This window comes from Acanthochromis polyacanthus, chromosome 13, assembly GCF_021347895.1.
Source record: "Acanthochromis polyacanthus isolate Apoly-LR-REF ecotype Palm Island chromosome 13, KAUST_Apoly_ChrSc, whole genome shotgun sequence".
Taxonomy (NCBI): Eukaryota; Metazoa; Chordata; class Actinopteri; family Pomacentridae; genus Acanthochromis; species Acanthochromis polyacanthus.
The window spans coordinates 1,413,315-1,441,017 of record NC_067125.1 but is presented as its reverse complement, the minus strand read 5'-3'; the positions used below and the strand labels follow the sequence as shown (position 1 = coordinate 1,441,017).

General features: G+C 43.0%; 1 protein-coding gene across 3 annotated transcripts; it reads right to left on the bottom strand.

Moving 5' to 3' along the window:
* Nucleotides 1-141: 141 nt before the first annotated feature.
* si:zfos-464b6.2 (uncharacterized) lies at nt 142-27,579 on the bottom strand. Of its 3 annotated transcripts, none has more exons than XM_051957501.1 (11): nt 24,992-27,579; nt 24,325-24,418; nt 20,680-20,778; nt 16,877-16,968; nt 13,570-13,646; nt 7,594-7,810; nt 6,363-6,478; nt 4,229-4,340; nt 2,612-2,813; nt 2,110-2,433; nt 142-1,935 (listed from the first exon to the last, which is right to left on the bottom strand). In XM_051957501.1, exons 3-11 carry the CDS (start codon nt 20,760-20,762, stop codon nt 1,737-1,739), a joined length of 1,422 nt encoding a protein of 473 aa, XP_051813461.1. In that variant the 5' UTR covers nt 20,763-20,778; nt 24,325-24,418; nt 24,992-27,579; the 3' UTR covers nt 142-1,736. The 3 variants fall into 3 exon arrangements, with proteins under 3 accessions (XP_051813461.1, XP_051813463.1, XP_051813462.1); XM_051957503.1 differs by having other exon boundaries at nt 2,612-2,735; XM_051957502.1 differs by having other exon boundaries at nt 20,680-20,768.
* Nucleotides 27,580-27,703: the final 124 nt, after the last annotated feature.

Below are 27,703 nucleotides of genomic sequence, written 5' to 3'. Positions count from 1 at the left end.
TAAATACCACATAAATACTACATAAATACCACATAAATACTAAATAAATACCATAGAAATACTACATAAATACTACATAAATACCACATAAATACTGAATACATTTAAAAAGACCACAAACACCGGACTCCAGTCCAGAAGTTTGATTGTCAGCACATTTTATTTCAGACAGCTACATCCCAGAATAACTTAATACAGATTTCATATTTCTGCTTCTTTATTCCAGGTTTAAATAAAACATCACATTAATAACAGAAGCACATTAAACTGTCTTCTGTTTGATTTTACACTCTGCTGGTCCACTGATCTGAAGATCATTTAGAGTTTCTGAGTTCAAAATTGTCCAAAAGACAATAATCTTCTAACTCAGACTCTACTACCCCTACAAATCCTACTACCCCTACTAACCCAACAAACCCTACTAACCCAACTAACCCTATAAACCCTACCCCTACTAACCCGACTACCCCTAATAATGCTACTACCCCTACTAACCCAACTAACCCTACCCCTACTACCCCAACTACCCCAGCTAACTCGACTAACTCGACTAACCCTACTAATCCCACTTCCCCTGCTAACCCAACTGATCCTACTAACCCTACCTCTACTACCCCTACTAATCCAACTAACCCTAATAACTCTACTAACCCTACTACCTCCATTAACCCAGCTAATCCTACTAGCCCTACCTCTACTACCCCTACTACCCCTACTAATCCTACTAACTCTACTAACTCTACTAATCCTACTACCCCTACTAACCTTATTACCCCTGTAGGAGCCAATGAGCTCGATTTATTATAAATAGGAAACAATCTTTGTCCGGGCAGGTGTTCCGCCCGGAAGGAATAAAACAGTTTTGACCGCCGTTGAAGCCGCCGCTGAAAAGCCGGTAACAATGAATTGTTTGTTTAGATTAAAGCTGTTGGACTATACTTATTTGGAGTAATAAACGCAGATTATTGGAACCGCAAGCATTGGTCTCGGCTCTCTTCATCAGACGCGGTAAAGTTGTTGGCGTGTCAACTATTTAAATCCTGGTGAAGCACCTCAGGGGCTTCAAGCATTGGCTTAGCCTCTACAACCCCTATTAACCCAACTAACCCTAACCCTCCATTAAAAAGTTATAAATCTGGACCCACCTCTATGGACTTCAAGGACTTGGAATTCTGGAGATATTCATACTATGAAGGTAGAACTCTGAACATTAATAAAGAACCAGAAGGTTCTGAGAAGGCCAGGTGAGATCTACCTGGAGTTCTTCAGGTTCTCTTGTCTGATATTTTGTCTAGGGCTGCAGCTAACGAAGCCTCGAGTAATCGTCTGAGCACGATACGTCCTCAAAAGCGGAAGTGAGCGCGCAATGCAACAGAGATCCCCATCCGACTGGAGCGCGGAACACGGACGGACATCGGTGCATATATTATGTATGCACGATGCAGCGCCGATGTCGGCGTTTAGATACAGCTGTATAGTAAACGCTGACATAGATCGCGGATGTCCGCGCTGTATCGTGCATATATAATACATGCACAATGCAGCGCCGATGTCCGTCCGTGTTCCGCGCTCCGGTCGGATGGTGATCTCTGTTGCATTGCGTGCTCACTTCCGCTTTTGAGGACGTATCGTGCTCAGACGATTACTCGAGGCTTCGTTAGCTGCAGCCCTAATTTTGTCCTTAAATGTTATTCCTGTGGTTGCAGTTTCTGCTGGTCGTCCATTTAACAAAAGTGTCAGTGAGCAGCAGCTTCTTCTTCTAGAAGAATCGTCGTGTCTGATGGTTCTCCAGCAGAATGTCTCTCGCTGTGTTCTGCTATGAATCCAGTGTCTGTCAACACAGCGTCCACAGCCGGCCTCAGGGTGGCGCTGTAGCTCAGCAATCTGCCGTCATAAACCAGCTGATCTGGAGGCAGTGACATTTGTTTAGAAGCTCTGCAACGACAGAAAGCGTCTCAGTTACAGCCTGGTTCTATAGAATTATTACTAATATCTACATATATCTACCTGGTGTAATACGTCTACCTGGTGTAATACCTGGTGTAATACATCTACTTGATGTAATACGTATACATGGTGTAATACATCTACCTGGTGTAATATGTCTACCTGGTGTGGTACATCCGGGCTATGTTCCGGTTGACCCAGGAGCAGCCGCCCAGTGAGCTCAGCAGTCCGTGGACGGAGGTGGAGAAGACGAGTCGCGGGTTCACGATGATCTTGAAGCCTGTGTAGTCGGTCTTAGAGATGATTGGTTCATGGTACAGGTGATCCAGGATGTTCACTCCGGACACATTGACCCAGCGATCCTGCTTAATGGTTCGGCCGGTTGGATCCGGTAGCGTGATGGAGTTCGGAAACACGTTATTCTCAAACATGAAGCACTGATCGGTTCCATATCTGATCTCCAGCAGCGGCAGCAGCTGCAACCAACTGCAACAAACACAGTAAAGAAGGTTGATTTATCACATCTGTAAGGTTCACACACTAAGATTAAAGCTGCATTAAAGAAATGCTCCTGATTACGATTGCAGTAATAAACTACATTTTTTAATCAAATCGTGCAAAAGAAGCTTTTATATGTGATTTTACTCCATGAAGGAGGTTTTACCTGCTGACTGTCTGTGGCAGGATGAGCTCGTCGATGTCATGCAGGGCTACGTACCTGGACCGGTACATGGACCTGTACAGGCAGTCATTGAGGGCAGGAATCTGACCGAAGTAGTGAAGTTCACCTGGACCATGTAAAGGCAACCAACCACGAGAAACGTTCACAAATCTGGACAAAGACCAAGGAATCACCTCCACGAGACCTGAGAGAGACGAACTCTGTCAGAACTCTGTACTAAGTTTAATGTGTCTGGAGTAAACTTTCCTGGGGAGGCTGAGAATTGTGATACTCCACTGGTTGAAGCACACTCTCTGGTACCCCTTTTTAAAAATGGGAGCCACCACCCCGGTCTGAAGCTCCACAGCACCGTGCCCGATGTCCACGCAACATTGTAGAGACGTGTCAGCCATGACAGTCCAACAAGGTCCAGGGCCTTCAGCATCTCAGGCCGAATCTGGTCCACACCTACCTCTTTACCACAAGGAGCTTCTAAACTACCTCACCAGGGTCTACCCTTGATAAGAATGAAGATCCCCCAAGCCTTCAGGCTGAGCCCCATCTAAAGAGAACTTGTTAACTGGGTTAAAGAGTTCTTCTTCCACTACTCGACAACATTCCCAGTCCAGGTCAGCAGTTCTGCCTCTGACTGTACTCAGCCTGGGCGAATTCCTGCCTCTCCTTCCTGAGCTGTCAAAAGGTTTGCCAGAACTTCCTTAAGGCCAACCAAAAGTTCTTCTCCATATCCTCTCCAAACTTCTTCTACAACTGAATTTTAGCTTCTGCAGCAGCTGCAGCCCTTTTTGCTGAATGGAACCTTCAGCTGCTTCAGAAGACTGTGGAGTCAACCAAGACAGAAAAGCCTGAGGACTGAAAAGCCTTCAGCCCGATGGACTATTCCACAGCTAGTGTCCACCAACAGGTTCTCAGGTTGCCTCCATGACAGACACCAACATCCTTCTGGCTGCAGCTCCTAACAGCTGCTTCTGGAACAGAGGTTTTGAACATGGACCAATCAGACTCCATGTCCACATCCTCCCCTTAATGCAGGAGAAACTCTTTTGGAGGAAACCCAAAGACGGTGTCCTCCATTAGATGTTCCCAGTTCTCCTTCACTACACATTTGGGTTTACCAGGTCTGTCCTCCAGTCTTCCATCTGATCCAACCCCCAGCAGGTGGACATCAGTTGGCAGCTCTGCTCCTCTCTTCACCCGAGTGTCTGAGACAGAATCTGATGACACGACTACAGAGTAAACCATCAACTTTGCCCTCAAAAGTTCTGGTAGCTCTGATGGACCTGAACAGTTCTAATGGACCTGGACAGTTCTGATGGACCTGAACAGTTCTGATGGACCTGAACAGGTCTAATGGATCTGAACAGTTCTAATGGACCTGGACAGTTCTGATGGACCTGAATAGTTCTGATGGACTCCGTCTACTTTCTGTTCTGGATGTGAAACACCAGAACTCTTTAATATCTCCTGGTTTGACTCATAGGCAGGAAGTCAGTGCTGCTCAGAACGTTCATACAGCAACACTGAGGGATCGTTTGGAAAAGGTTGTGCACGTGTTGATGTGATTAAATACAGACACACATAGAAACATTGAAGCACATCCACCTCTCTGTTGGTAGTAGTCCAGGATCCGCTGAGTTTCAGGGCTGCAGCTGGTTTTATAGACAACAACTCTGTTCACTCCCAGGATCAGCAGCATCTCCAAGCTCTGAACCAGCTGCAACACACACACACACACACACACACACACACACACACACACACACACACACACACACACACACACACACACACACACACACACAGACACTCGTATTAAAGAGAGAACAGTGTGAGCAATAAGGAATCCAGTCTGATTTATTTAACATCCAAACAGCTGTGATGTCTTCAGTCGGACAGCAGAGCTACCAGCAGCTCAGTGAAGGAGAGTCTCTGCAACCGTTCAGATATCAGTGATGTGTGTAGATTATAAAGGCAGCAGAACACTGTTTCACTGATATTTTACCTGAAATTACCTAATCAGACGAGTTACACAATTTGTACTTGGATAGAAAATAGCATTTCGGGTTGAGGAACATTTAAAAATGGAAGTTCTTGGTCATAAAGTAACATCTTGGGCTTAATAAACCTTTAAATTTAAATACTAGGATAGAAAATAGTGTTTTGGGTTGAAGAAACCTCCAAAATTAAAAGTACTTGGGTGTAAAGCAGTAACTTGTTGGTTAGAAAGCAGTATTTAGGTGGGATACTGTTAGGCCTGCCTCTGATAGGGCCCTCCTTCCTGTGTATTTGCTTCCTTTTTAGGTGTGCTGGGTGCTGTGGCGGCAGGTGAAGGCAATCCTCTGCAGTTAATCAGCAGAAGCAGGAGCAGGTGCACCAGTGTCAATCAGCCCACTTCACCACACAATATAACCAGACTCCATTCACCTCTCAGATGCTGGATCGTGAACTTACACTGTCAGTTCACTACTAAAGATTGTACAACTTTAACTCTTGACTGAACCTCAGTTACCCTGTTTCTGCGCTTCCTCAGTTTTGGACGCCTCCTGCTACTCTCCAGTCTGGCTCTTTGGATTCATCTTCAGCCCAGAGCCGCTTCCCTCTGGACACGTCACCTGGTTCATCTCCACAGAACCCAAGCCCCTTTTGCCTTCTCCTGTTGTTGCAGCCTCTGCCTTCAGCCTCCCAGACACCCAAGCCTTTGGCTCCCAGTAATGCCACAGTAGCAGTGCCTCAGTCAGAGCAGTCACAGGCCAGGTATTTTTGTGTTTACAGCCTACAGAGGATTATCGCCCTTAGCTTGAGTGTTTGTTTGTAGACTTATTGTTTGCTTTTTAGTCAGTGTATTTCTATAGCGCTAGTTTCAGCCTTAGTCTCAGAGTATTGGAGTTAGTAGCCTTTTGTTCTTATAGTCGTCATAGCTTAGTGACCCCTTTGTTCCAGGCCAGAGTTATCTTGTGGTGCTGTAGCTCTTTAAGTATTTCCTGTATTTGATTTGAGTTTCCTTAGTTAATGTAGTTGAACTTCTCTGAAATGCACCTTAGTTTTGTTATTGCTTCCTCAGGGGTTTTTCCCATCTTGCATTTCTTCTCAGGTGTTGCCTGCACTGGGTTTGTTTAGTTTAGTCTGCCTGCCTCTAGGGGCAGCATAGTTTTCCCAGCTTAGCTCCCTTACGTCCCCAGTTTATTTTCTGTGGTTTGATAGCTGGGATTTGTAGTTCTATTTGAGTTTGTTGGAAATAAATCATTAATACTGCATCTGCCTATCTCTTCCTCTTTTCCTGTATCTGAGCTCTCATGCAAAACTAAACAGACCTACATTTAAAAATGTTGTGCAGTTTAGCAATCACCCAGTCCAGTAGGTGGTGCTATGGGTCTTAGATGTACAGCCCTGGAACTGGTTCTGAGATTCCATCAGGCATCCCAGAAGTCTCGGTCATGATGCCGTCTCGTTGGTCACTGAACAACCTTAGTTTTTTTTTTTTTTTTTTAAATGAAATTAATCTACTTCAAGTAAACATTTTCAGTGAAGTAGCATCAGAATGGGACGAGGGGCAACAACCTGATCAGATGGATATGCTGAGAAGCATTGGAGGTAACGTTCTCTGGACCATCCCTGCTGTCTGCTGGAGAAAATGCTTGAAGTGAAAACTCCAACAGAATGAGATTTGTTCTCTTCAGCTGTATACTGCAGGAAACAAGACAACAAAGATGTTTGCTTCACTGAGGTGAGATGTTACCTGCAGAACATTGGTGAAGTCAAACATGGTTGAAAGGCAGACGGTGAAGTTGGAAGGGAAAGAGTCGCTCTTTGCTTCCTGGTTCTTTACCTCCAGGAATTTTCCCAGATGTTTATCTAAAAAAAAAAAGCTTAAGTTAGACGTGAACGTTGAGCTGAAATCTAAACAGGAATCTGAACGACACCAGCAGGGAAATAATGGACCGAACAAAACCGCAACCAGGAAGCAGCATGAGTGATCAAACATTGGACAGTTCACTCTTCTACTTCCTGTTCCTTGTCTCATCGTTAAAACTCTTCTTCAGACCCACTTGTTCACCCTGGCCTTTGGCTAGCAGTCACCTGCAATGGATCTTTATCTTTGGTTGGGCCACTAAAAATGCTCTATAAATAAATCTGACCTTCACACAGGGTAAGGAACAAGGACATATTTAAATACAAAACACCATAAAAGCTGTCAGTCTGTTCCAGGACAAGCACCTTCAGTTTGCTCAAACCCAAAGTCTGTCAGCAGTGGGGAAAGTATTTGAGTACATTTACTCAAGTACTACACACTAAACTACTGATTTCTTAACCTCCATTCTTCCACTACATTTGAGTTAAATGTAAAGTTTAAGATAAAATACCTTAGTAAACATTAAATCAGCCTTCTTTAAAAACAGCTGAGTTCATCTTTCTGATTTAGTAGTTGCTAGAGGTACGGACCTGTACTTTCCATTTGCCAATCAGATACATGAGATCTGGTCACGTGACTCCCGGTAGACGCTGGAGGTACGGACCCGTAGCATCGGTACTACAGGTACGGACCCTAAACCTGACCCTAACACTAACCTTTGCTTACCTTTCAACAGTTTGCAGTGGTTAGCAGCTTCCTGACTCGCGAGACTCGCGTACGGGTCCGTATCTGTCTGGCAAATGGAAAGTGCCGTATCCGTGGGCTACGGGTACGGGTCCGTATCTGTAGACACTACCTTCTGATTTATCGGTTCCACTAAACACGGAACCTCCAGACTGGTTCTAATAAACATTACAAATCAATAAATGGGGAACAGACGGGTACCAATAAACATTCCAGATCGAACATCTGAGCTGAAAACAAAACACAGAGAAACTGAGGACCTGCAGAACCTTCACTACTAAAAAACTTTCAGTACTATCAGAGCCTTTAGCATGATCAGTTTCTTCAGTATTCAGAACCTTCACTGCTATAAAATATTTAGTATCTTCAGAACCTCCAGGTGGTGCTGCAGCAGAGGTTACGGTGATGTGGGTCGGTTCCTCGCAGCCCGATGGGACGGGACACATGATGTCGGCGGTTCCGTAGGCGAATCCAAAGTGATCGCTGTGGATGTAGCTGAAGCCTGCAGAGACTCTGAGCAGCTGCTGGCAGCAGAAGATGCATCGATAGGCGACTGTCTCGGTCCGCAGAACTATGGCCAGAACCAGGACCTGGACCAGCACAAAGAAAAAGATTGAATCCAGAAGAACTCAGAGATAATTGTCAGAGTTTTAATGTTTTTAACTGGTTTAAAAAAATGAATAAACCCAAATATATATAATTACACAATAGTTCTGTTATCTTTATTGTATTAAATTTTAGAAATACATTCATAGTAATGCATTTGAATTTAACATTTTCCTGGATGAAAATGTATTTATATATTTATGATAATTTCACAAGCATGCTCTCCTGAAAGCATGGAACTCTGCCTTTAAATCAGGGGACAGGGCCCTGCACAGCACAGCCAGATCTGACCTCAGGAGAGGCATCAGAGAGGTGAAGGAGGAGTACAAGAGGACGGTGGAATCTCACCTGGAGAACAACGACCCACGGCGGATGTGGAAAGGGATCCAGCAGCTGACGAAGTACAAAAGCAGGTCGTCAGCTGCAGCCAACACAAAGGCCTTGTTAGCGGATGAACTTAACAGCTTCTTCACCCACTTTAAGTCACCAAGATGAGCCACTCTGCTGGAGCCTCGTCGACCCTCCAGTCTCTGACTCTCCAGGAACATCAGGTGAGGCGCACTGAAGGCAGTAAATCTAAGAAAAGCTGCTGGACCAGACGGCGTCCTTGGAATTGTGTTTCGTGCCTGTGCAGACCAGCAAGCAGGAGTTCTGACAGGATCTTCCTCTCATCCCTGTCACTGGCTGAAGTACCGCCCTGTCCAAAGGTAGCTACCATCGTTCTAGTGCCCAAGACCACAGCCATCAGAGACCTTAATGACGACAGACCAGCGGTACTGACGTCTGTGGTGATTAGGGGTGGGAATTTCGACTAATTTCCCCACCAACTAGTCTCAAATTTTATTTGTGACTAGTCGACTATTCTATAAAGCCACATAATGACACTGAAGAAACATTTTCATTTATATTCCGCTCCGTAAGTCTGGATGGGATCTGTAGTGACTTTGCGCATGCGTGATTCTTCTGCCGTCTGGCCGCGGAGTGATGTGGGTCTCATCTAATCAGACACTGGGACTGCTGTGGGGTTACTGGACTGACAGTCTGTGCTCTGGGAGGGGGAGGAGCTCACAGCAGCACCTGCTGCTGGTTGAGGACAGTAACTGCAGAATGATCCCAGTTTTCCTGTCAGTCTCCAGAACGGCAGAAAAAGTCACTAGATTTGTCGCAAGTCACTTTGACAAAAAAAGTCGCTAGGAAGCTTTGGAAAGTCGCTAGAATTAGCGAGAAAGTCGTTAAGTTGGCAGCACTGGTTTCTGCTTACACAGCTGACAGGCGACCTTGTTGTCATCTGCTGCGTCAAAATACTGCCAAACGGTGCTGATTTTCTTAAGCGGGAGCATCGCCATTTTCCCACTTCCATCCATCCATCCATCCATCCATTCAAACTCCATGCAGAAAGATCCCAGGCCCAGCCCGGGATTTGAACCGGGGATCTTCTTGCTTTTACTTTTCCAAACTTTTCTCCCCAAACTGTGTGGCCCCGCCCCCTGCTATGTGTGAGGGGAGGGGAGGAGGAGCAATTCGTGTTTACAAAGAAGCTGAGGCAGAGGCGCAAAGAACAAGGTGCATGATGCTTAATGCAGCGTTTAAACGACTAGTAAAATACTAAACGTTTAATAAATAAGTAGGCGGTTAAACGATTAAACGACTAGTACGCACATCCCTAGTGGTGATGAAGACCTTTGAAAGGTTGGTTCTCCAGCACCTTAAAGCCTGCCTCTCCCGGAACTTAGACCAACACCAGTTTGCCTAAAGGGCAAACCGGTCCACAGAGGACGCCATCACCACAGCTCTTCACTAGTGTTGGGCAAGCTACTTGGAAACTGTACTGAGCTAAGCTACCAGCTACTCAGTGTTAAATCAAGCTTCACTACACTGAAGCTATGACCCACAGAAATGTAGCAAGCTAAGCTACAGCAATATGGCCAAAGTAGCTTAATACATTCAAGTTACTTTTTTTTCTTACCAAAAAATTTCAGGGACTAATGAAGTCAGTCAAATGGAGACAAGAAAATGCTGACTTGTTTATTATTAAACCATCATTTTTGTTCTCAGTGCTCCAAACTTAGTAAGTTGATACACTGAGGAATATGTGGAGCTCTATTTAAAATGAATCAACCTTTTTACATTAGAAATCATTGTTTTGATTTTCTTTTTAGTTTGTATTGCAGACATAATGGATCTGATAATTAAGCTGCAGTAGCTTATATTAACACACCACTTACATTGGAGGGTATAATAGGTTACATTTGATATCATTTCCATATAAAGTAAGCAATATTATAGTAAGACAATTTTATACATAATTTGGGTATTAAATCAAGTTTTATTTCTTAAGTCTAATATCTATGTAAAATCATTCAATGCTTTCCCAAAGTGCTGTATCCACTCCTACTTAACTCAGTTTTGGTCTTGAGTGTAAGATTAAGATATTTAATCATTTATGCCATCACTTTTGTTTCCCTTTCTGTTATTTTTTCAGCCATTTGCTCATTAGTGTTAACAGTAATACTGAAGAAGACAGATTTTGGTTTTACTGTTAACTCGTTTTCTCCCATACCTCTTCCCTCCTATATGTATCAATTTAATTATTTAATCCCCCAATTTATACATATTCACACACTGCCACCACAACCTTACGCTTAATTTAATTAATTTACTGCCACGCGAATTTTAGATGTTGAAAAGTAGCTCGTTTGTGTGTGCATCTTATACTGCGGTTGACATGTGGTGGTTAGCTAACTGCTGCTGGTTGTGCATATTCGGTATCACCTGTATATGGGTTCTCACATTTGTTTTTGACGTCTTTAAAGTTGACAGAAACTTCGCCTTGGGCTGGCACAGTAGGCATCTGAAAACAACTTTTCTCCGTTTTTTCACAAAAACTCATATAACTATTTAGGTAGGGCCACGGTGACTCTGACTCCTTCTCTGCCATCTCTCATGAACTGAAGCGAGCGTCTGTGTGTGTGTGTGTGTGTGTGTGTGTGTGTGTGTGTGTGTGTGTGTGTGTGTGTGTGTGTGTGTGTGTGTGTGTGTGTTCTTGTACTTGCTACATGGTGAGGACCATTTTCTGCATTTAACTATCAAAGTGAGGACATTTTTACAAAGTGAGGACATTTTGGCCGGTCCTCACTTTGAAACAGCCATGTTTGAGGGTGAAGACTTGTTTTTAGAGAACAGGTATGAATTGAGGTTTGGTTAGGGTTAGGGTAAGGATTAAGTTTAGGCAATCAGTTGTGATGGTTAAGGTTAGGGTAAGGCTCTAGGAAATGCATTACGCCTATGGATGTCCTCACTAAGATAGAAGTACAAACATGTGTGTGTGTGTGTGTGTGTGTGTGTGTGTGTGTGTGTGTGTGTGTGTGTGTGTGTGTGTGTGTGTGTGTGTGTGTGTGTGTGGATCCAGTGGAAGGGATTGTTGAATGATGACATCAACAGTTCCTCCGCTTCTATTGGTCGACACAGACATGTCGGCGTTTGGAGAGGATGTCACTGTCTGATCCTTAAAAGTGTGAGATGAGACTGCAGCAGAGCAGAAAGCTCCGCTTCAAGCAGTTCAACATTCATCATTTTAAAATGTAGCTTTTTGCGTTCGCTACCGCGCTACATGACCAAAAGATTAGCTAAGCTGTTGAAACGTTTTTTGATTTTGTAAACAACGACGCTATCACGTCGTTACAGAAAAACGTAGTTAAACTACTAACGACGCTATTTGTAGTGACGTTACTGCCCAACACTGCTCTTCACACAGCCCTGACCCACCTAGAGCTCCCAGGAACCTACGTCAGGATGCTGTTCGTTGACTGCAGCTCAGTGTTCAACACCTTCAGCCCCAACATCCTGGTGGAGAAGCTGGTGGACCTGGACTTGGACCCCCTTATGTACTCCTGGATCAAGAACTTTTTGACTAACCGACCACAGGTTGTAAAAGTGGGTCAGTTCTACTCATTGACCCTGACACTCAGCACTGGTTCTCCCCAGGGCTGTGTGCTGAGCCCCCTCCTGTACATCCTCTACACCAGACATGGGCAAACTACGGCCCGTTGGGCTTTTCAATCCGGCCCACGAAATAATTTTGTCAAAATTAAGATTGATGAAATTACAGTAAAGATCACATTCATTCGGCCTTCCCTTGCAATACCCGACGTTTCTGTTGACACCACTAGATGGCGTGTTCCAGGCACAAGTGACCTTTGTTGGTTTCTTTTCTCTTCTTCGACTTTGCAACTGCATTGATTCCTGCCGTAACAATGAGTGGATCAAAGAAAAGGAAAGTTGACAGTGAGTGTTTCAGAAGGAGTGGAATACTGAATATTTTTTCGCTGAAGTCTGTTCAAAGACTGTATGTCTTATTCGCCATGAAACCGTTGTGGTTTTTTTAAAGAATACAATATCAGCCGACACTTTTCCACGCAGCATGCTAACTACGCTAGCAACCAGTCAGCGCCAGAACGGACAGCTACGGTCAGAGGCTGCAGCCAGTTTACAGACTCAGCAAAATGCGTTTTTTCTGCAAACTACGATTCAAGAGTCAAGCACGAAGGCAAGTTATTTGCTAGCATTCAAAATAGCAAAGGCTAGCAAGCCTTTCTCCGAAGGGGAGTTTTTGAAAGAATGCATGGCAGAGACAGCAGGTCTCCTGTGTCCAGAGAGCAAAAACTAATACTTGAGGAACAACCTGGAGCTGAACACCAAGAAGACCAAAGAGATGGTCATTGATTTCAGGAGGCATAGGGGTGTCCATGCTCCACTATCCATCAACGGGGTCTGTGTGGAGACAGCGGCCTCCTTCAAGTTCCTGGGGACTCATTTATCTGAGGACCTCACCTGGACAATCAGCACAGCAGCACTGGTTAAAAAGGCTCAGCAGAGACTCCACTTCCTCAGAGTACTGAGGAGGAACCACCTGGAGGAGAGACTGCAGGTGTCCTTCTACCAGGCCAACATAGAGTCTGTGCTGACCTACTGTGTGACTGTCTGTTGGCAGACAGGAAGGCTCTGCAGAGGGTTATCAGGACTCTGGAGAACATCTCAACCTCCTGCTGCATCAGCAGAGGAACAAAGATCTGGGCAGACAGCACACACCCTGACCAGAAGCTGTTCATCCTGCTGCCATCAGGGAAGAGACTGAGATCCTGAAGATGCAGGACAAACAGGCTGAGGAACAGTTTCTATCTATGGTCCATCAGACTCCTGAACTCCTACCAACCGTTTCATCTTCCTCCCATGTTGCACATATCTGGCATCCTTTGCTCTTGGTGTCTTTTTCAGTATTGTTTTGTTATATATGTACATTTAATTTATTATTTAATGCTGATATTTATTACTTACTGCTTGTTGCACCGTCCAGTGGTAACTATATTTTCGTCATGCCATGTATGAAGACAATAAAGCTATTCTATTCTATTCTATTCTATTCAATTCTATTCTATTCTATTCTTAACAGCCTTTCTATGTAAAAATAGTCTTTAATGATTGGAACCTTCATGTTTATTTACAGTTACAGGTTTTAATGTTATTAAAGAATTGACATGTTAAAGTAATTTTTTGTTTTTGTAATTTATTGATGTTTTGTTTTTTAAATACAGAATAATTCAGTAAATGTGCAGATTTTTGAAAACATTGATTTAAACAGACGGTGTTCACAGTTTGGATTTACATTAAGGCTTTTCATTTTTGTGCCCATTTTCAATGAGATCTTTGGAAGTACCAGACATTTTATTGTGAAATCTCGGCTCACCTCCTTCCTGTCTGTTCGGTGCTCTAGATAAGCTGAAATCAGGAGCGTCTTCGTCCCGTTCACCTTCACCAGCACGTCTAAAGAGTTCAACAATCATTTATCAGGTTTATTAAAGGAGGATTCCATCAGAATAAAAGCTGTGAGCCGTTAAACTTTCAATAATTCCTTAAAGAGAGAAAAGAAAAAGCAAAAAAGGAAGTTATTGACTTCAGATGTGAAAGTTGAATTATTTTTTAGAACTAAGGGAAATTAGAGTGAAGCCAACAATAATCTGTTCTTTTGGCTTTTTTACAGAAATGTTGTAATGAGATGTTTGGTCCATAAGAGATTCAAAAACCAAATTTAATGATTTCAAAATGACTAAAAAGTTCAAAATGACTTTCAATATAAAACAGAGACAGACTAAATACTACATGTGTAAAACCAACCACATGACCAAGTTTTGACAGATTATTTGAAGTCAGTTTTATTTTTTAAACCCCCAAACATCTTAGAAACTCACTTTCAAAGCAAATAGTTACTCTGGATGGCATCACGTTGGCCTCCAGTACTACTGTGAGGAATCTTGGAGTTATTTTTGACCAGGACATGTCCTTTAACTCACACATTAAAATCATCTGGAGGACTTCCTTTTTCCACCTGAGAAATATTGTAAAAATCAGGAACATTCTGTCTCAGAGTGATGCAGAAAAACTAGTTCATGCTTTTGTTACTTCCAGGCTTGACTATTGTAATTCCTTATCAGGGTGTCCCAATAGTTCTCTCAAACATCTACAGTTGATCCAAAACGCTGCATCCAGAGTACTGATGGAGTTAAAGAGAGATCATATTTCTCCTCAACTGGTTTCTCTTCATTGGCTTCCTGTTAAATCCAGAACAGAATTTAAAATCCTTCTTCTGACATATAAAGCTCTTAATAACCAATCTCCATCATATCTTAAAGATCTGATAGTACCTTATTATCCTAGTAGAACTCTTGGCTCTCAGACTGCAGGCTTACTTGTTGTTATTAGAATTTCTAAAAGTAGAATGGGAGGCAGAGCCTTCAGTTATTCAATTCAATTCAATTTTATTTCTATAGCGTCAATTACAGTCAAATCGTCTCAAGACGCTTTACAGAACCCATATGCCTGACCCCCAGAGCAGCCCAAAGGAGACAGTGGCAGGAAAACACCCTTTTAACAGGGAAGAAACCTCGAGCAGAACCCGGCTCTATACAGGGGGGACCCATCTGCCTGCTGGCCGGGGGGTTGAGAGGGACAGAGGAGGGCAAGGGGGAGGGATGGGAGAAGAGGGAGGGGTGGGAAAGCAAGGAAAACACAACACACATTTGGATACATGTATGACAGGATATGTGACACAAACAAAGTATAAGCTAACATTGAAAACTGACTCATAGTTTACTCTGATGATGTACGGCTCTGACATTAAACATACTCCATATATAGCTAGCAGTAAAATTCAAACAGTATGTAAGTTAGCATAACAAGTATAGTGAAGGCGATGCAGAGTTGACTGGTGGAAAAGGGGAGCTGGAAGCAGAGGGCTGGAGGAAGGTCAGCAGCAGCATCCCACAGTGGACATGATGGAGACTGGACCAGCTGGTGGAAAATCAACCACAGATCTGAAGCATCCAGCTCTGGGACCAGGGACACTCGGAGAAATAGCACAGGGGGAAACAGAGTGAATGTACTGCAATAACGGTATACATATTAAATGTAAAGGTAGATAGAGAAGGGCTCAGTGCGTCAAGAAAAGTCCCCCAGCAGCCTATAGGCCTATAGCAGAATGACTAGAGGCAGAACGAAGGGACGTCCAAGAGGGAGTCAGCTGTGCAATGAAGACACAAGCCGAACCCCTGTGGGTCACCCAGTCAGCCCCAACTATAAGATTTGTCAAAAAGAACGTTTTAAGCCTGGTCTTAAAAATAGAGAGGGTATCTGCCTCCAGAACCCAAACTGGGAGCAGGTTCCACAGGAGAGGAGCTGATAACTGAAGGCTCTGCCTCCCATTCTACTTTTAGAAATTCTAGGAACAACAAGTAAGCCTGCAGTTTGAGAGCGAAGAGTTCTACTAGGATAATAAGGTACTATCAGATCTTTAAGATATGATGGAGATTGGTTATTAAGAGCTTTATATGTCAGAAGAAGGATTTTAAATTCTATTCTGGATTTAACAGGAAGCCAGTGAAGAGAAGCAAGTATAGGGGAAATATGATCTCTTTTGCTAACTCCTGTCAGTACTCTCGCAGCAGCGTTTTGGATCAACTGTAGATGTTTGAGAGAACTATTTGGACAACCCGATAATAAGGAATTGCAATAGTCAAGCCTGCAATAGTGAATTATCAGCTCCTCTCCTGTGGAACCTGCTCCCTGTTTTTGTTCTGGAGGCAGATACCCTCTCTATTTTTAAGACCAGGCTTAAAACGTTCCTTTTTGACAGATCTTATAGTTGGGGCTGACTGGGTGACCCTGAGGGGGTCAGCTGGAGTCTTCCTCTTGGTCGTCCCTTCGTTCTGCCTCTAGTCATGCTGCTATAGGCCTATAGGCTGCTGGGGGACTTCTCTTGACGCACTGAGCCCTTCTCTATCTACCTTTACATTTAATATGTATACCGTTATTGCAGTACATTCACTCTGTTTCCCCCTGTGCTATTTCTCCGAGTGTCCCTGGTCCCAGAGCTGGATGCTTCAGATCTGTGGTTGATGTTCCACCAGCTGGTCCAGTCTCCATCATGTCCACTGTGGGATGCTGCTGCTGACCTTCCTCCAGTCCTCTGCTTCCAGCTGCTCATTTCCACCAGTCTACTCTGCATCGCCTTCACTTTACTTGATAAGCTCTTCTACATATTGTCTCCTTAGGGCTGCTCTGGGGGTTCATGTGGGTTCTGTAAAGCATCTTGAGACAATCTGAACTGTAATTGGCACTACATAAACAAAATTTTATTTAATTGAAATTATTGTAGCGCCAGTTCACAACATATAAGAAATAAGTTTGATGGAGGCTTTGGTTTGATGTTCCTCAGAAACATGCCATCTGCTGCTTCACGTGTCTTATTACTGAGAATAGGTTTGCAGACATTCTAAATGCACAGACGCTGTTAACTTTAAGAGAAAACTCTGAATCATGAGAAACAGTTTGAGCTGCAACATGTAAAATGTTTAAGACATTTAATGCATGCAGAAATTCTGTTTCCTGAATGAAAAGTGAAATCAGTGAAAATATGAGAGTGAAGCAGGAAACAGGAAGTTAGATCAGAACCAGAACCGTGAGCAGCATCACTCCATGATTTTAATCACCATTCTCACCATCATGTCCTGAACTGTAGGACTTCTGGACCACTGGGCTCTGAGTGTTGGTCGGGTAGTACTGGGTCCAGGTCTGGAAGGTCCAGTCGGGTCTGAAGGCACAGACAGAAGAACTCTGTTGTTCTGTTTCTGCAGATTCTACTGAGTTCAGCAGCTTTTTAAAACAGTTTCTGGCATATGGGTTCTGTAAAGCGTCCTGAGACTATCTGACCTGTAATTGGCGCAATATGAATAAAATCGAATTAAATTTCTTTACAAAATGAGAGAAACATTCATCATTTTCTGTTGTTTCTGGTTCTACTGGACCCTCATTAATCTGAAATCCTGACTGAATGTAAAAGATCCAAATGAATACAAAGAACAGAACATCAAACTGAGGATGAAATCAAAGCAGATAAAAAGACAGAATGAGGAACACCTTCAGTGAAGACAGGAAATTATCAGGAAACCACAGGAAGTAGAACCAAACCAGGAGAGACCTAACCACAGGAAGTAGAACCAAACCAGCAGAGACCTAACCACAGGAAGTAGAACCAAACCAGCAGAGACCTAACCACAGGAAGTAGAACCAAACCAGCAGAGACCTAACCACAGGAAGTAGAACCAAACCAGGAGAGACCTAACCACAGGAAGTAGAACCAAACCAGGAGAGACCTAACCACAGGAAGTAGAACCAAACCAGGAGAGACCTAACCACAGGAAGTAGAACCAAACCAGCAGAGACCTAACCACAGGAAGTAGAACCAAACCAGGAGAGACCTAACCACAGGAAGTAGAACCAAACCAGCAGAGACCTAACCACAGGAAATAGAAGCACACCAGGAGAGACCTAACCGCAGGAAGTAGAACCAAACCAGGAGAGAACTAACCACAGGAAGTAGAACCAAACCAGCAGAGACCTAGCCACAGGAAGTAGAACCAAACCAGGAGAGTATGGCGTCAAATTTGTACCCTGCGCGAGCGGAAAAAACTCTCCACGGGTGCAAAAAAACACTCTGCGCACGTGTGGTAATGTCTCCGCGCGAGGAGCCTCTTACGCGCGTGGAGACATTGCTACTCGTCCGTGTATGGTGCCATAATTATCCGTGGAGCTCTGATTTATGCGCGCGGGGAGAAGACTTTTGACCCTTTGTGGGCAGATACCAGTGCTCGCCACAATCTCCCTATGATTGGAGACCTAACCACAGGAAGTGGAACCAAACCAGGAGAGACCTAACCACAGGAAGTAGAACCAAACCAGGAGAGACCTAACCCAACCCCTGTTCAGTCCTCTGACATCAATATAACAAAACTCAGTTTAAGATCCTGAACAACCAATAGATTCACTCGAAACAGATCCCTTAAACTGAACCTTATGTTGGAACAGAGGATCTTAAATATCAGAGAAGAAGCTGCTGAAAGCTTCCTGTGGTTCAACCAGTCGAGAAAACCAACTCAGAACTCTTCATGTGACCTAAAGATGTTCAGTAGTTCAACTTCTTCACTGAAAAGTCTTCAACCAGAGAAACCAGCAAACATAAAGCAAACAGCATAAAAACCACAGAATAAACCACACAGGAAGAGCTGGAAGTAGCTTCACACTGAGGTCACTCATTATTTCCAGTCAGAGAACAGAGAATGAACCTCCCAGCTGCAGGTTAGTGGTTAATTTTATCAGAAGAAAGAAGAACTTGTCAAACTAAACAGAAAATTACCACAAATAAAAGAAAACAGCATCTGAAATGGATTGTAGAAACCAGACAAAGTATGAAACTAACAGGAAAAAAGAAAAATCCAACAGAGGACTGAACTGCAGCCTCCTGGCCAAAGTTCTGGTGACGTGGAGTTAATGTCACATGACCTGAAAACAGTCACATGATGGTTTGCGGCCAATAGAGGAGAACGTCCTGTTAAAAACTTTCAGAGTTCTGAACTCTGAAGCTGATTAGCGATTAGCAGGAAGTGGAGTTGAAAGTCAGAGTTCAGGGGAACATCAGGGAGTAGGCTCTCTTTGAACCTGATACATCACCATGGTAACTGATGCCGAGGAGCTAGATCTCCATGGTAACTGATGCTGAGGAGCTAGATCTCCATGGTAACTGATGCCAAGGACCTAGATCTCCATGGTAACTGATGCCGAGGAGCTAGATCTCCATGGTAACTATGCCGAGGAGCTAGATCTCCATGGTAACTGATGCTGAGGAGCTAGATCTCCATTGTAACTATGCCGAGGAGCTAGATCTCCATGGTAACTATGCCAAGGAGCTAGATCTCCATGGTAACTATGCCGAGGAGCTAGATCTCCATGGTAACTGATGCTGAGGAGCTAGATCTCCATGGTAACTGATGCCGAGGAGCTAGATCTCCATGGTAACTGATGCCGAGGAGCTAGATCTCCATGGTAACTGATGCCGAGGAGCTAGATCTCCATGGTAACTGATGCCGAGGAGCTAGATCTCCTTGGTAACTGATGCTGAGGAGCTAGATCTCCATGGAAACTGATGCTGAGGAGCTAGATCTCCATGTTAACTGATGCTGAGGAGCTAGATCTCCATGGTAACTGATGCCAAGGAGCGAGATCTCCATGGTAACTGATGCTAGACAGCTAGTTCTCCATGGTAACTGATGCCGAGGAGCTAGGTCTCCATGGTAACTAATGCCGAGGAGCTAGATCTCCATGGTAACTGATGCTGATCTGATCGTTCCTAAAATCGTTGAATGAAGCTGTTACAGCATCACACTGGATGCATCCTGTTGCCATGGAAACCTAAATATATTCAGATGCTGATGCAGACATCCCATAAACATTTTTTAATGTTTGGTCTGTTTCCATGGTGGTGCTGCAGCTGATAGATCACTGATCAGATCATTGATCATCTGCTGGTATTTATTGATTTCCTTTAATTTGTCATAAAGTGTTTTTTGATGATAAACCTTCATGAGACCTGCTAACTCTGACTAAAGTCTGGATCTGTTGAACCTTCTTCTAGTTCAGCCCTCTGGACAGATCTCCTCCTCCTTAGACAGTTGTTAGGATTTCTTGTTTGAATTATTTCTGTTAAACTGCTGGTTTAACACTGATTTACACGTTGTATAAGTGCTAATAAAAGAGTTGACCTGAAACCTTATCCCACACTGTGTGAACTGGGATAAAAAGAACCAGGTCAGCTGGGGCCAAACTGCAGCAGCTTACACTCAGACACACCAACACTCACTGCTGACACACATACATACATGCACATACAGTGCACGTTCTCACACACTCAGTACTGAAGGCCAATTCAGTTCCTGAAGACTTCCTGTTAGAACAAAAGCTGCTGTTTAAGAACTGATGAAACAGTGATGACTGGAGTTGGTGTTCAGCTAGAAGCTGACATAATAAATGACTGAGACAGAAGTCAGCAGTTAATGGACATAGAAACAGTACACATGGAAATCACAACGGGGAGGGTCTAATTTACAGTGTCTGGAACCTTCTGATTGGACGGATCGTGTGCTGAGAGGCTGAGGACTTGCCCGTCCACCAATGAGAGGGCTGAATTAAACACACTTTCTCTCCATCAGTTTTTAACAGTGAGATTGTTGCACTTTCCATAAAAAGACTCTGTATCCTGGAAACTTCATCCGTTACTATGGCAACGCCTTCAGATTAACGCCCTGGTTTACTGTAGTCCTCTGATCAGTACCGGTCCTGGAAATCAAGCTACTGCAGAATAAACACTTTCACTGAGAGAAGTTAATCGTCTTCTATTTCAAAAAACAAACACGCTCAGCACAGTTATTCAGGTATTCAGGTTCCTGCCGTCTGAACAGGTGAGACTCACCTGTAGGTCCACAGCAGCATCACCGACAAAACGACCAGAACTGGACCGATGAACATCAACCGCTGCTGCTTCATCACAGACATCCTCACCTGGAGACACCTGGAGACAAACGATACAGACTGTGAGACGTAGTTCCTGTTTCTGTTCGACGTTCTGTAACAGTACATTTAGGTTCTATTCTGAACGCTGCTAATATTTAATAAATAGAGGTTCAGAGGTTCTCCTGCTAAATACTGAATTATAATTAATGGTGTTTTCTTCTTTGTGTTTCTATGTGGAGTCCAGATGAAGCGCCCTGATGTTTTTTTAAACCTTTCATCTGATCCTTTGTGAAACTGAACAGAGTAAATCGGATTCTAATCAGGAAATAAACACTATTTTTATAGTTGATAAAAATATTCTCTATGATTAACGTCACTAAAAACTACCAACCAGAACGTTTCTGTGGACAAACACTTTCCATCTTTAGAGTTTCATTCCTGTTTGTCTTTTCTCATTTTAAAGAGTCAATCTGAGTAAATTCAGACAGAATTCTGGAACACGTTCCAACATCCAGGACAAACGCCGTTCTGTACAACATATTCTTACTAAAACGACGTTTAAATGAGCACCACGTGGCATTAAGGTCAGTATGAAGGAAGTTTTTAAAGACTTCAACTATTCGTCTGTCTGCAGTTTGGTTCTTCTGCTATAGAAGACACAGAGAAGGTGTTAAAACACAGGAAGTGACAGCAGCGAACACAGGAAGTCACACGAAATCCAAGGAATCCACACCAACATCTAGACCTCAGTGAACATCTAGACCTCTATGAACACCTAGACCTCTGTGAACACCGAGACCTCTATGAACATCTAGACCTCTATGAACACCTAGACCTCTATGAACACCTAGACCTCTATGAACATCTAGACCTCTATGAACACGTAGACCTCTGTGAACATCTAGACCTCTGTGAACACCTAGACCTCTGTGAACATCTAGACCTCTATGAACACCTAGACCTCTGTGAACACCTAGACCTCTATGAACACCTAGACCTCTATGAACACCTAGACCTCTATGAACATCTAGACCTCTATGAACACGTAGACCTCTGTGAACATCTAGACCTCTGTGAACACCTAGACCTCAGTGAACATCTAGACCTCTATGAACACCTAGACCTCTGTGAACACCGAGACCTCTATGAACACCTAGACCTCTATGAACATCTAGACCTCTATGAACACCTAGACCTCTATGAACATCTAGACCTCTATGAACACGTAGACCTCTATGAACATCTAGACCTCTGTGAACACCTAGACCTCTATGAACATCTAGACCTCTATGAACATCTAGACCTCTATGAACACCTAGACCTCTATGAACATCTAGACCTCTATGAACATCTAGACCTCTGTGAACACCTAGACCTCTGTGAACATCTAGACCTCTGTGAACACCTAGACCTCTGTGAACACCGAGACCTCTATGAACACCTAGACCTCTATGAACACCTAGACCTCTATGAACATCTAGACCTCTATGAACACGTAGACCTCTGTGAACATCTAGACCTCTGTGAACACCTAGACCTCAGTGAACATCTAGACCTCTATGAACACCTAGACCTCTGTGAACACCGAGACCTCTATGAACACCTAGACCTCTATGAACATCTAGACCTCTATGAACACCTAGACCTCTATGAACATCTAGACCTCTATGAACACGTAGACCTCTATGAACATCTAGACCTCTGTGAACACCTAGACCTCTATGAACATCTAGACCTCTATGAACATCTAGACCTCTATGAACACGTAGACCTCTATGAACACCTAGACCTCTGTGAACATCTAGACCTCTATGAACATCTAGACCTCTATGAACACGTAGACCTCTGTGAACATCTAGACCTCTGTGAACACCTAGACCTCTATGAACATCTAGACCTCTGTGAACACCTAGACCTCTGTGAACATCTAGACCTCTATGAACATCTAGACCTCTATGAACACGTAGACCTCTATGAACATCTAGACCTCTGTGAACATCTAGACCTCTATGAACATCTAGACCTCTATGAACACGTAGACCTCTATGAACATCTAGACCTCTATGAACACGTAGACCTCTATGAACATCTAGACCTCTATGAACATCTAGACCTCTGTGAACACCTAGACCTCTGTGAACATCTAGACCTCTGTGAACATCTAGACCTCTATGAACATCTAGACCTCTATGAACACGTAGACCTCTATGAACTCCAGGTTCAGGTTCCTACCAATGGTTCCACATCAGCATTTAGTCTAAACATCTAAAAACTTTCCTCCATCAGGTTCTACTAAAGTTAGTGAAATGTCAACCAAAGACTATATTTTAGTAGAAATATGGATCCATCCAGATATAAACACTGACAGGAACTTTCTGGAGACACTCGACCAGCCTCGATTGGAGGTTTTAGACTTTCTTCCATTTTCAGGTCCATTAATTAAAGCTGGATCCATCCCATCATTCTGGTTTGATCAAACTGTTCTGTCTGGAGGTTTGTTTCTATAAAATAATAAATCAGCTCAGGCTGTGAGAAAAGCTGAAAATGAGACGGGCTCATCGTGTCCCAACGAAACGTTCAGAAGCACAAAGACATGAAACCTAAAACCTGAGAAGGCTTTTCTGTTCTGAGGCATCATGTCCCAGTTTAGATGAGAGGATCGGTTTCAGGATGAACCTTAAAGACCTCAGAGAGAAGCTTCAGTTTCATTGTTTAACCCTTAAAAAGTATACTCGGTTCACGCTTACTCGTACACACAGTCGAAACCGAACATTCTCGGCTCGCTAATTAACATAAAATATGCACACACCCGTATGTTTAAGTCGACCAATGGTAAGATATAAACATTGGCCCCAAATTTGCTTATTTCAAACGATGAGCCGTTATAACCAAGCCGCAATTACGAAGCTTTTATGGGGGCCATGTACCGTAATAACACGGCTGAAATTCCCAATGGCGAACGTCTACGACAATGCGACCTCGCAAGACTTGATCGATATTTTTATGGATTAGGTGGTTTTAGTATATGTTTTAGTATATGTACTTCTCCAGAAACATGGTCTTGTGAGGGTTAAAACTCCTCCAGGACAGAATATCAGTCCAGATGGAATCACACATTTCTAGAGAAAATCGCCTTAAACTTCACTTTCAAACTCTGACAGGAACCAGGTTCAGCTCCAGAAGGACACGACAAACACCCGACAGTAATCACCTACAGAAACTACAGTCTATCTCAGATACTTCACCTGTGTTCTAATGAGAATAATTTTAATGAATGATAAAGAGTTCACTTAAATACAGGAGAACATTCCCTATAATAGAATAAATTACTGCTTTTACTTGGGACTGTTTTTATTTAAAGAAAAAAGCTCAGCAAGTGAAGTTTTTCAGCTTTTTTAGAGTCAGTAGGAAGAGAGAGGAAAGGAAGGAAACAGTTTTTAAAAGGTTTAGAAAGAAGGAAGTGAAACAAACTAATGATTAGTAGACATTCAGACATTAGAGCAAAAGGACCAAAGTTTCTCTGATATTTCAGAATATTTCTGCTGGAACTCAAGTTTCCACTGAAAAACAAGTTTGATCCTGAAGGAAAAAGATGGTTTCTTACCTTCCTGATAATTCTGTTCCCAGAAGAGGAAAACTTTCTGATACGACATCCGATCTGCTGCTGTTCAGTCCTCCAGAGATCAATTTATACAGACCTGAGGAGGAGGAGGAGGAGGAGAAAAAAACAGCAGAAAGAGAAACAAAATGAGCAGAAAAAGATGCAGAACCTCCAGCTGATATCATTCTTTAAACCCTGCTGGTTCTAAACCTCCAGGTTCTACTGATTAATCTGCTGCTGGTTTTGCTGATTTGAGTCACTGGCTCTGATGGTCTGCCAGTGGAACATTTGGTTCTACTGAGAACCTGCTGCTTTCATTGTTCCTCTGGCTTCTGTCCAACATTTTCTTGGGTTCACTTCAGACCTAAAGTGATTTTTTTGGTCAGTTTTTTCTTAGAGAGCTTCACCTGTGTGGCCCAGGTGAGCTCCAATCAGGACTGAGCAGGAAGAACATGAAGGCCTCAGCAGAGAACCAACATTTCTAGAACCGTCTCTCACTGAGTGCAGATCGATGCCAAACTTTAACTTTACACAACACTTAAAGAAACAACTCATCAAGGTTTAAAATATCCGAATCAGTCCAGTTAAAACCCACCACAACCTCCTCATAACCTCCTCAGAACATCTGGTTCTGTATCTGCAGTAACTACAGTAATACTCAGAGTTTTACCTTCATACTGTGGATGTTCTAGAGTTCCATGGAGGGTCCAGATTTATCAGAATATTCCGTTATATTTCTGCAGACAGACCACATCTCAAAGACCTGAGAACTGGAACCCAGAATGTGTCCTGAAAGTGATGAGTGAGAGCTTCTGGTTGGAGGTTTTATGGTGGAACTCTGAGGGGAAGCTGGACTTCCTGTGCTGGACATCAACATCCTGCTGGTCTGGAGGACGCCAGCTGTTATTGAGGAAAACTTCGGCTCACGTTTGTCCTTCGTAGACAAGGAAGGTCAAGTGCCACCACAATAACGGATGCTTTGATTGTAAACAGAAGAACTTGGAGGTTAGGAGGTCACATGTTGGAGATGAAGCTTCTCCTGGATACCGTTCTTTAACCCCATGTTCAGTCTGGACTCAGTGGAGATAAAAGGTAATTAGAAATAAAATGAAACTGTTCCTATCATCTTATTTTTTATCAGAAACAAAGTGGTAGCAAACGGACTAAAATCTGTTGGAAAACAGCCAGACTTTCATTTACAAAGTTTTTATTGTGAAAATTCATTTAACTTGTTCAATGGTTGTTAAAATAAAAGACTTTCCTTCTGTCATATCTAGTTAGCCGAGCTAGCGTCCAGCTTCACAAACCATTAGCTATCCTAGCTAACCCAGATGTGACCTCACAGCTAACTAACCAATAGTAGTCCAGCTCTGTATAGCTCCACCCCCTTACTGCATCCAGGGGAACCAGGAACCACTCAGAACGAGCCTCTCGGGCTAACAGGTTAATTTACTTCCTGCAGCTGCTTCTTCTAAATGCTGAAACGTCTAAAAACTCACCAAATGTTCTGCTGTTAGAGTGAACGCACGAGTCTTCATGTACTGATAGCATGTGGATTACTGATGGTCCACACAGCTATACTGTTAGCTAATGTAGCTAATAGTAGCACTAGCTACAACTAGAGGAGAATCCTTACTGTTTGCTAATGTAGTAAATAGTAGCATTAACTACTACTATAGGAGGATCCGAACTGTTAGCAGGTTGTAGGCTAATGCGGTTAGATTAGCATTAGCTACAACTATAGAAGGATCTTTGCTGTTAGCTAATGTAGGCTAATGTGATTAACATTAGCATTAGTTAAAACTAGAGGAGGATCCTTACTGTTAGCATGCTGTAGGCTAATGTAGCTAATACTAGCATTAGCTACAATGATAGGAAGATCCTTACTGTTAGCGTGCTGTAGGCTAAACGGTCTAAGTAAAGGTGCTGGGTTCACAACTAGAACCTGTCTGACTAAAGGTTCCTTCCAGGTTCTTCAGACCTCCATCAGCAGCAGAAGATCCTCTTTGTCAAAACTGTAAATAAAAAATAAAGTGAAAATCTTGCAGAAAAAACCTCCCGATTCCTGAAAAAATACTGGAACCAGTTGCTAACGTGAAATAATCTGATTGAATCTGATTTAAATGCAGTAGAACACAGTAGGAGAACCTTTAATCACAACTTAGATTTTTAATTTGGACATTTTTCAGGTTTTTTCTTTACATATAAATTAATGCTTTTCTCCATTTGTTACTAGAAATTATCTGTAGCTTAGTAAAGCAGAACATTATATTATTATTATTAGTAGTAGTATTATTATCTGGAAAACAGGAAACTGTTCAGGAAAATTTTATTAAAAACTCTTTTAACTGAACGTTTCTTTGGAATTACGAGTTTCTGAAGGTTCTTTAAAGAGAAACCTTTGTTAGAGTGCAGAGTGCTTCTTCCTCCCTGGATGCTCGTTTCCTCTGGTCGTATTTCTGTTGGTTCCTCCAAGAACAGAAGAACCCAGTGTTCTGTTTTCTGGGTTTGGTTCTCAGATAAATGGGTTTCCCGCATCCTGTTGACTTCCTTTCTGTTCTCTGAGCTGCTGCTGATTCAGTTCCTGAAGCCTTAACGTGTTTCAATGAACATGTTGCCGTGAAAACCTAACCTGAATAGGATTGATCTGCTGAAACTAATGGACTTATTGACTGGAAAACTAAAGAGGAAATGTCCGCTTTTAGAGGAATTTGTTCCTTTAGAACGTGTGAACCTATTTTTACTGCACTGAAATCAGCAATAAAAACACCCATCCATCCATACATCCTCACTAGGGTCATGGGGGGTGCTGGAGTCTATCCCAGCTGACTCAGGTGAAGGCAGGGGACACCCTGGACAGGTCACCAGTCTGTCACAGGGCTACATATACAGACACACAATCACACTCACATTCACACCTACGGACAATTTAGAGTAACCAATTAACCTCAGCATGTTTTTGGACTGTGGGAGGAAGCCGGAGTACCCGGAGAAAACCCACGCATGCACAGGGAGAACATGCAAACTCCATGCAGAAAGATCCCAGGATTTAAACCGGGGATCTTCTTGCTGCAAGGCCAAAGTACTAACCACTACCCACTGTGCAGCCCCAGTAAAAACATAATTTATAAATATTTGATGTTCTACAAGATAAATGATGTACAAATAGTGTTGATCTAGATAGATTAATGTTAACCACTGATTTTCTCAGCAGGTTTGTGCTGCTGATCTGTTCTGTTGAGCTTCTAGAAGATGCGTTAAGTGTTGAAGGTCGTGGAGCATCATGGGAAAGTCAACATTAATGCAGACAAGATGTTTTCAGTCAGGTGACACCAATGATGTTTCAGATAAAAACACAAAGAAAACAAAATATCTTCACTTT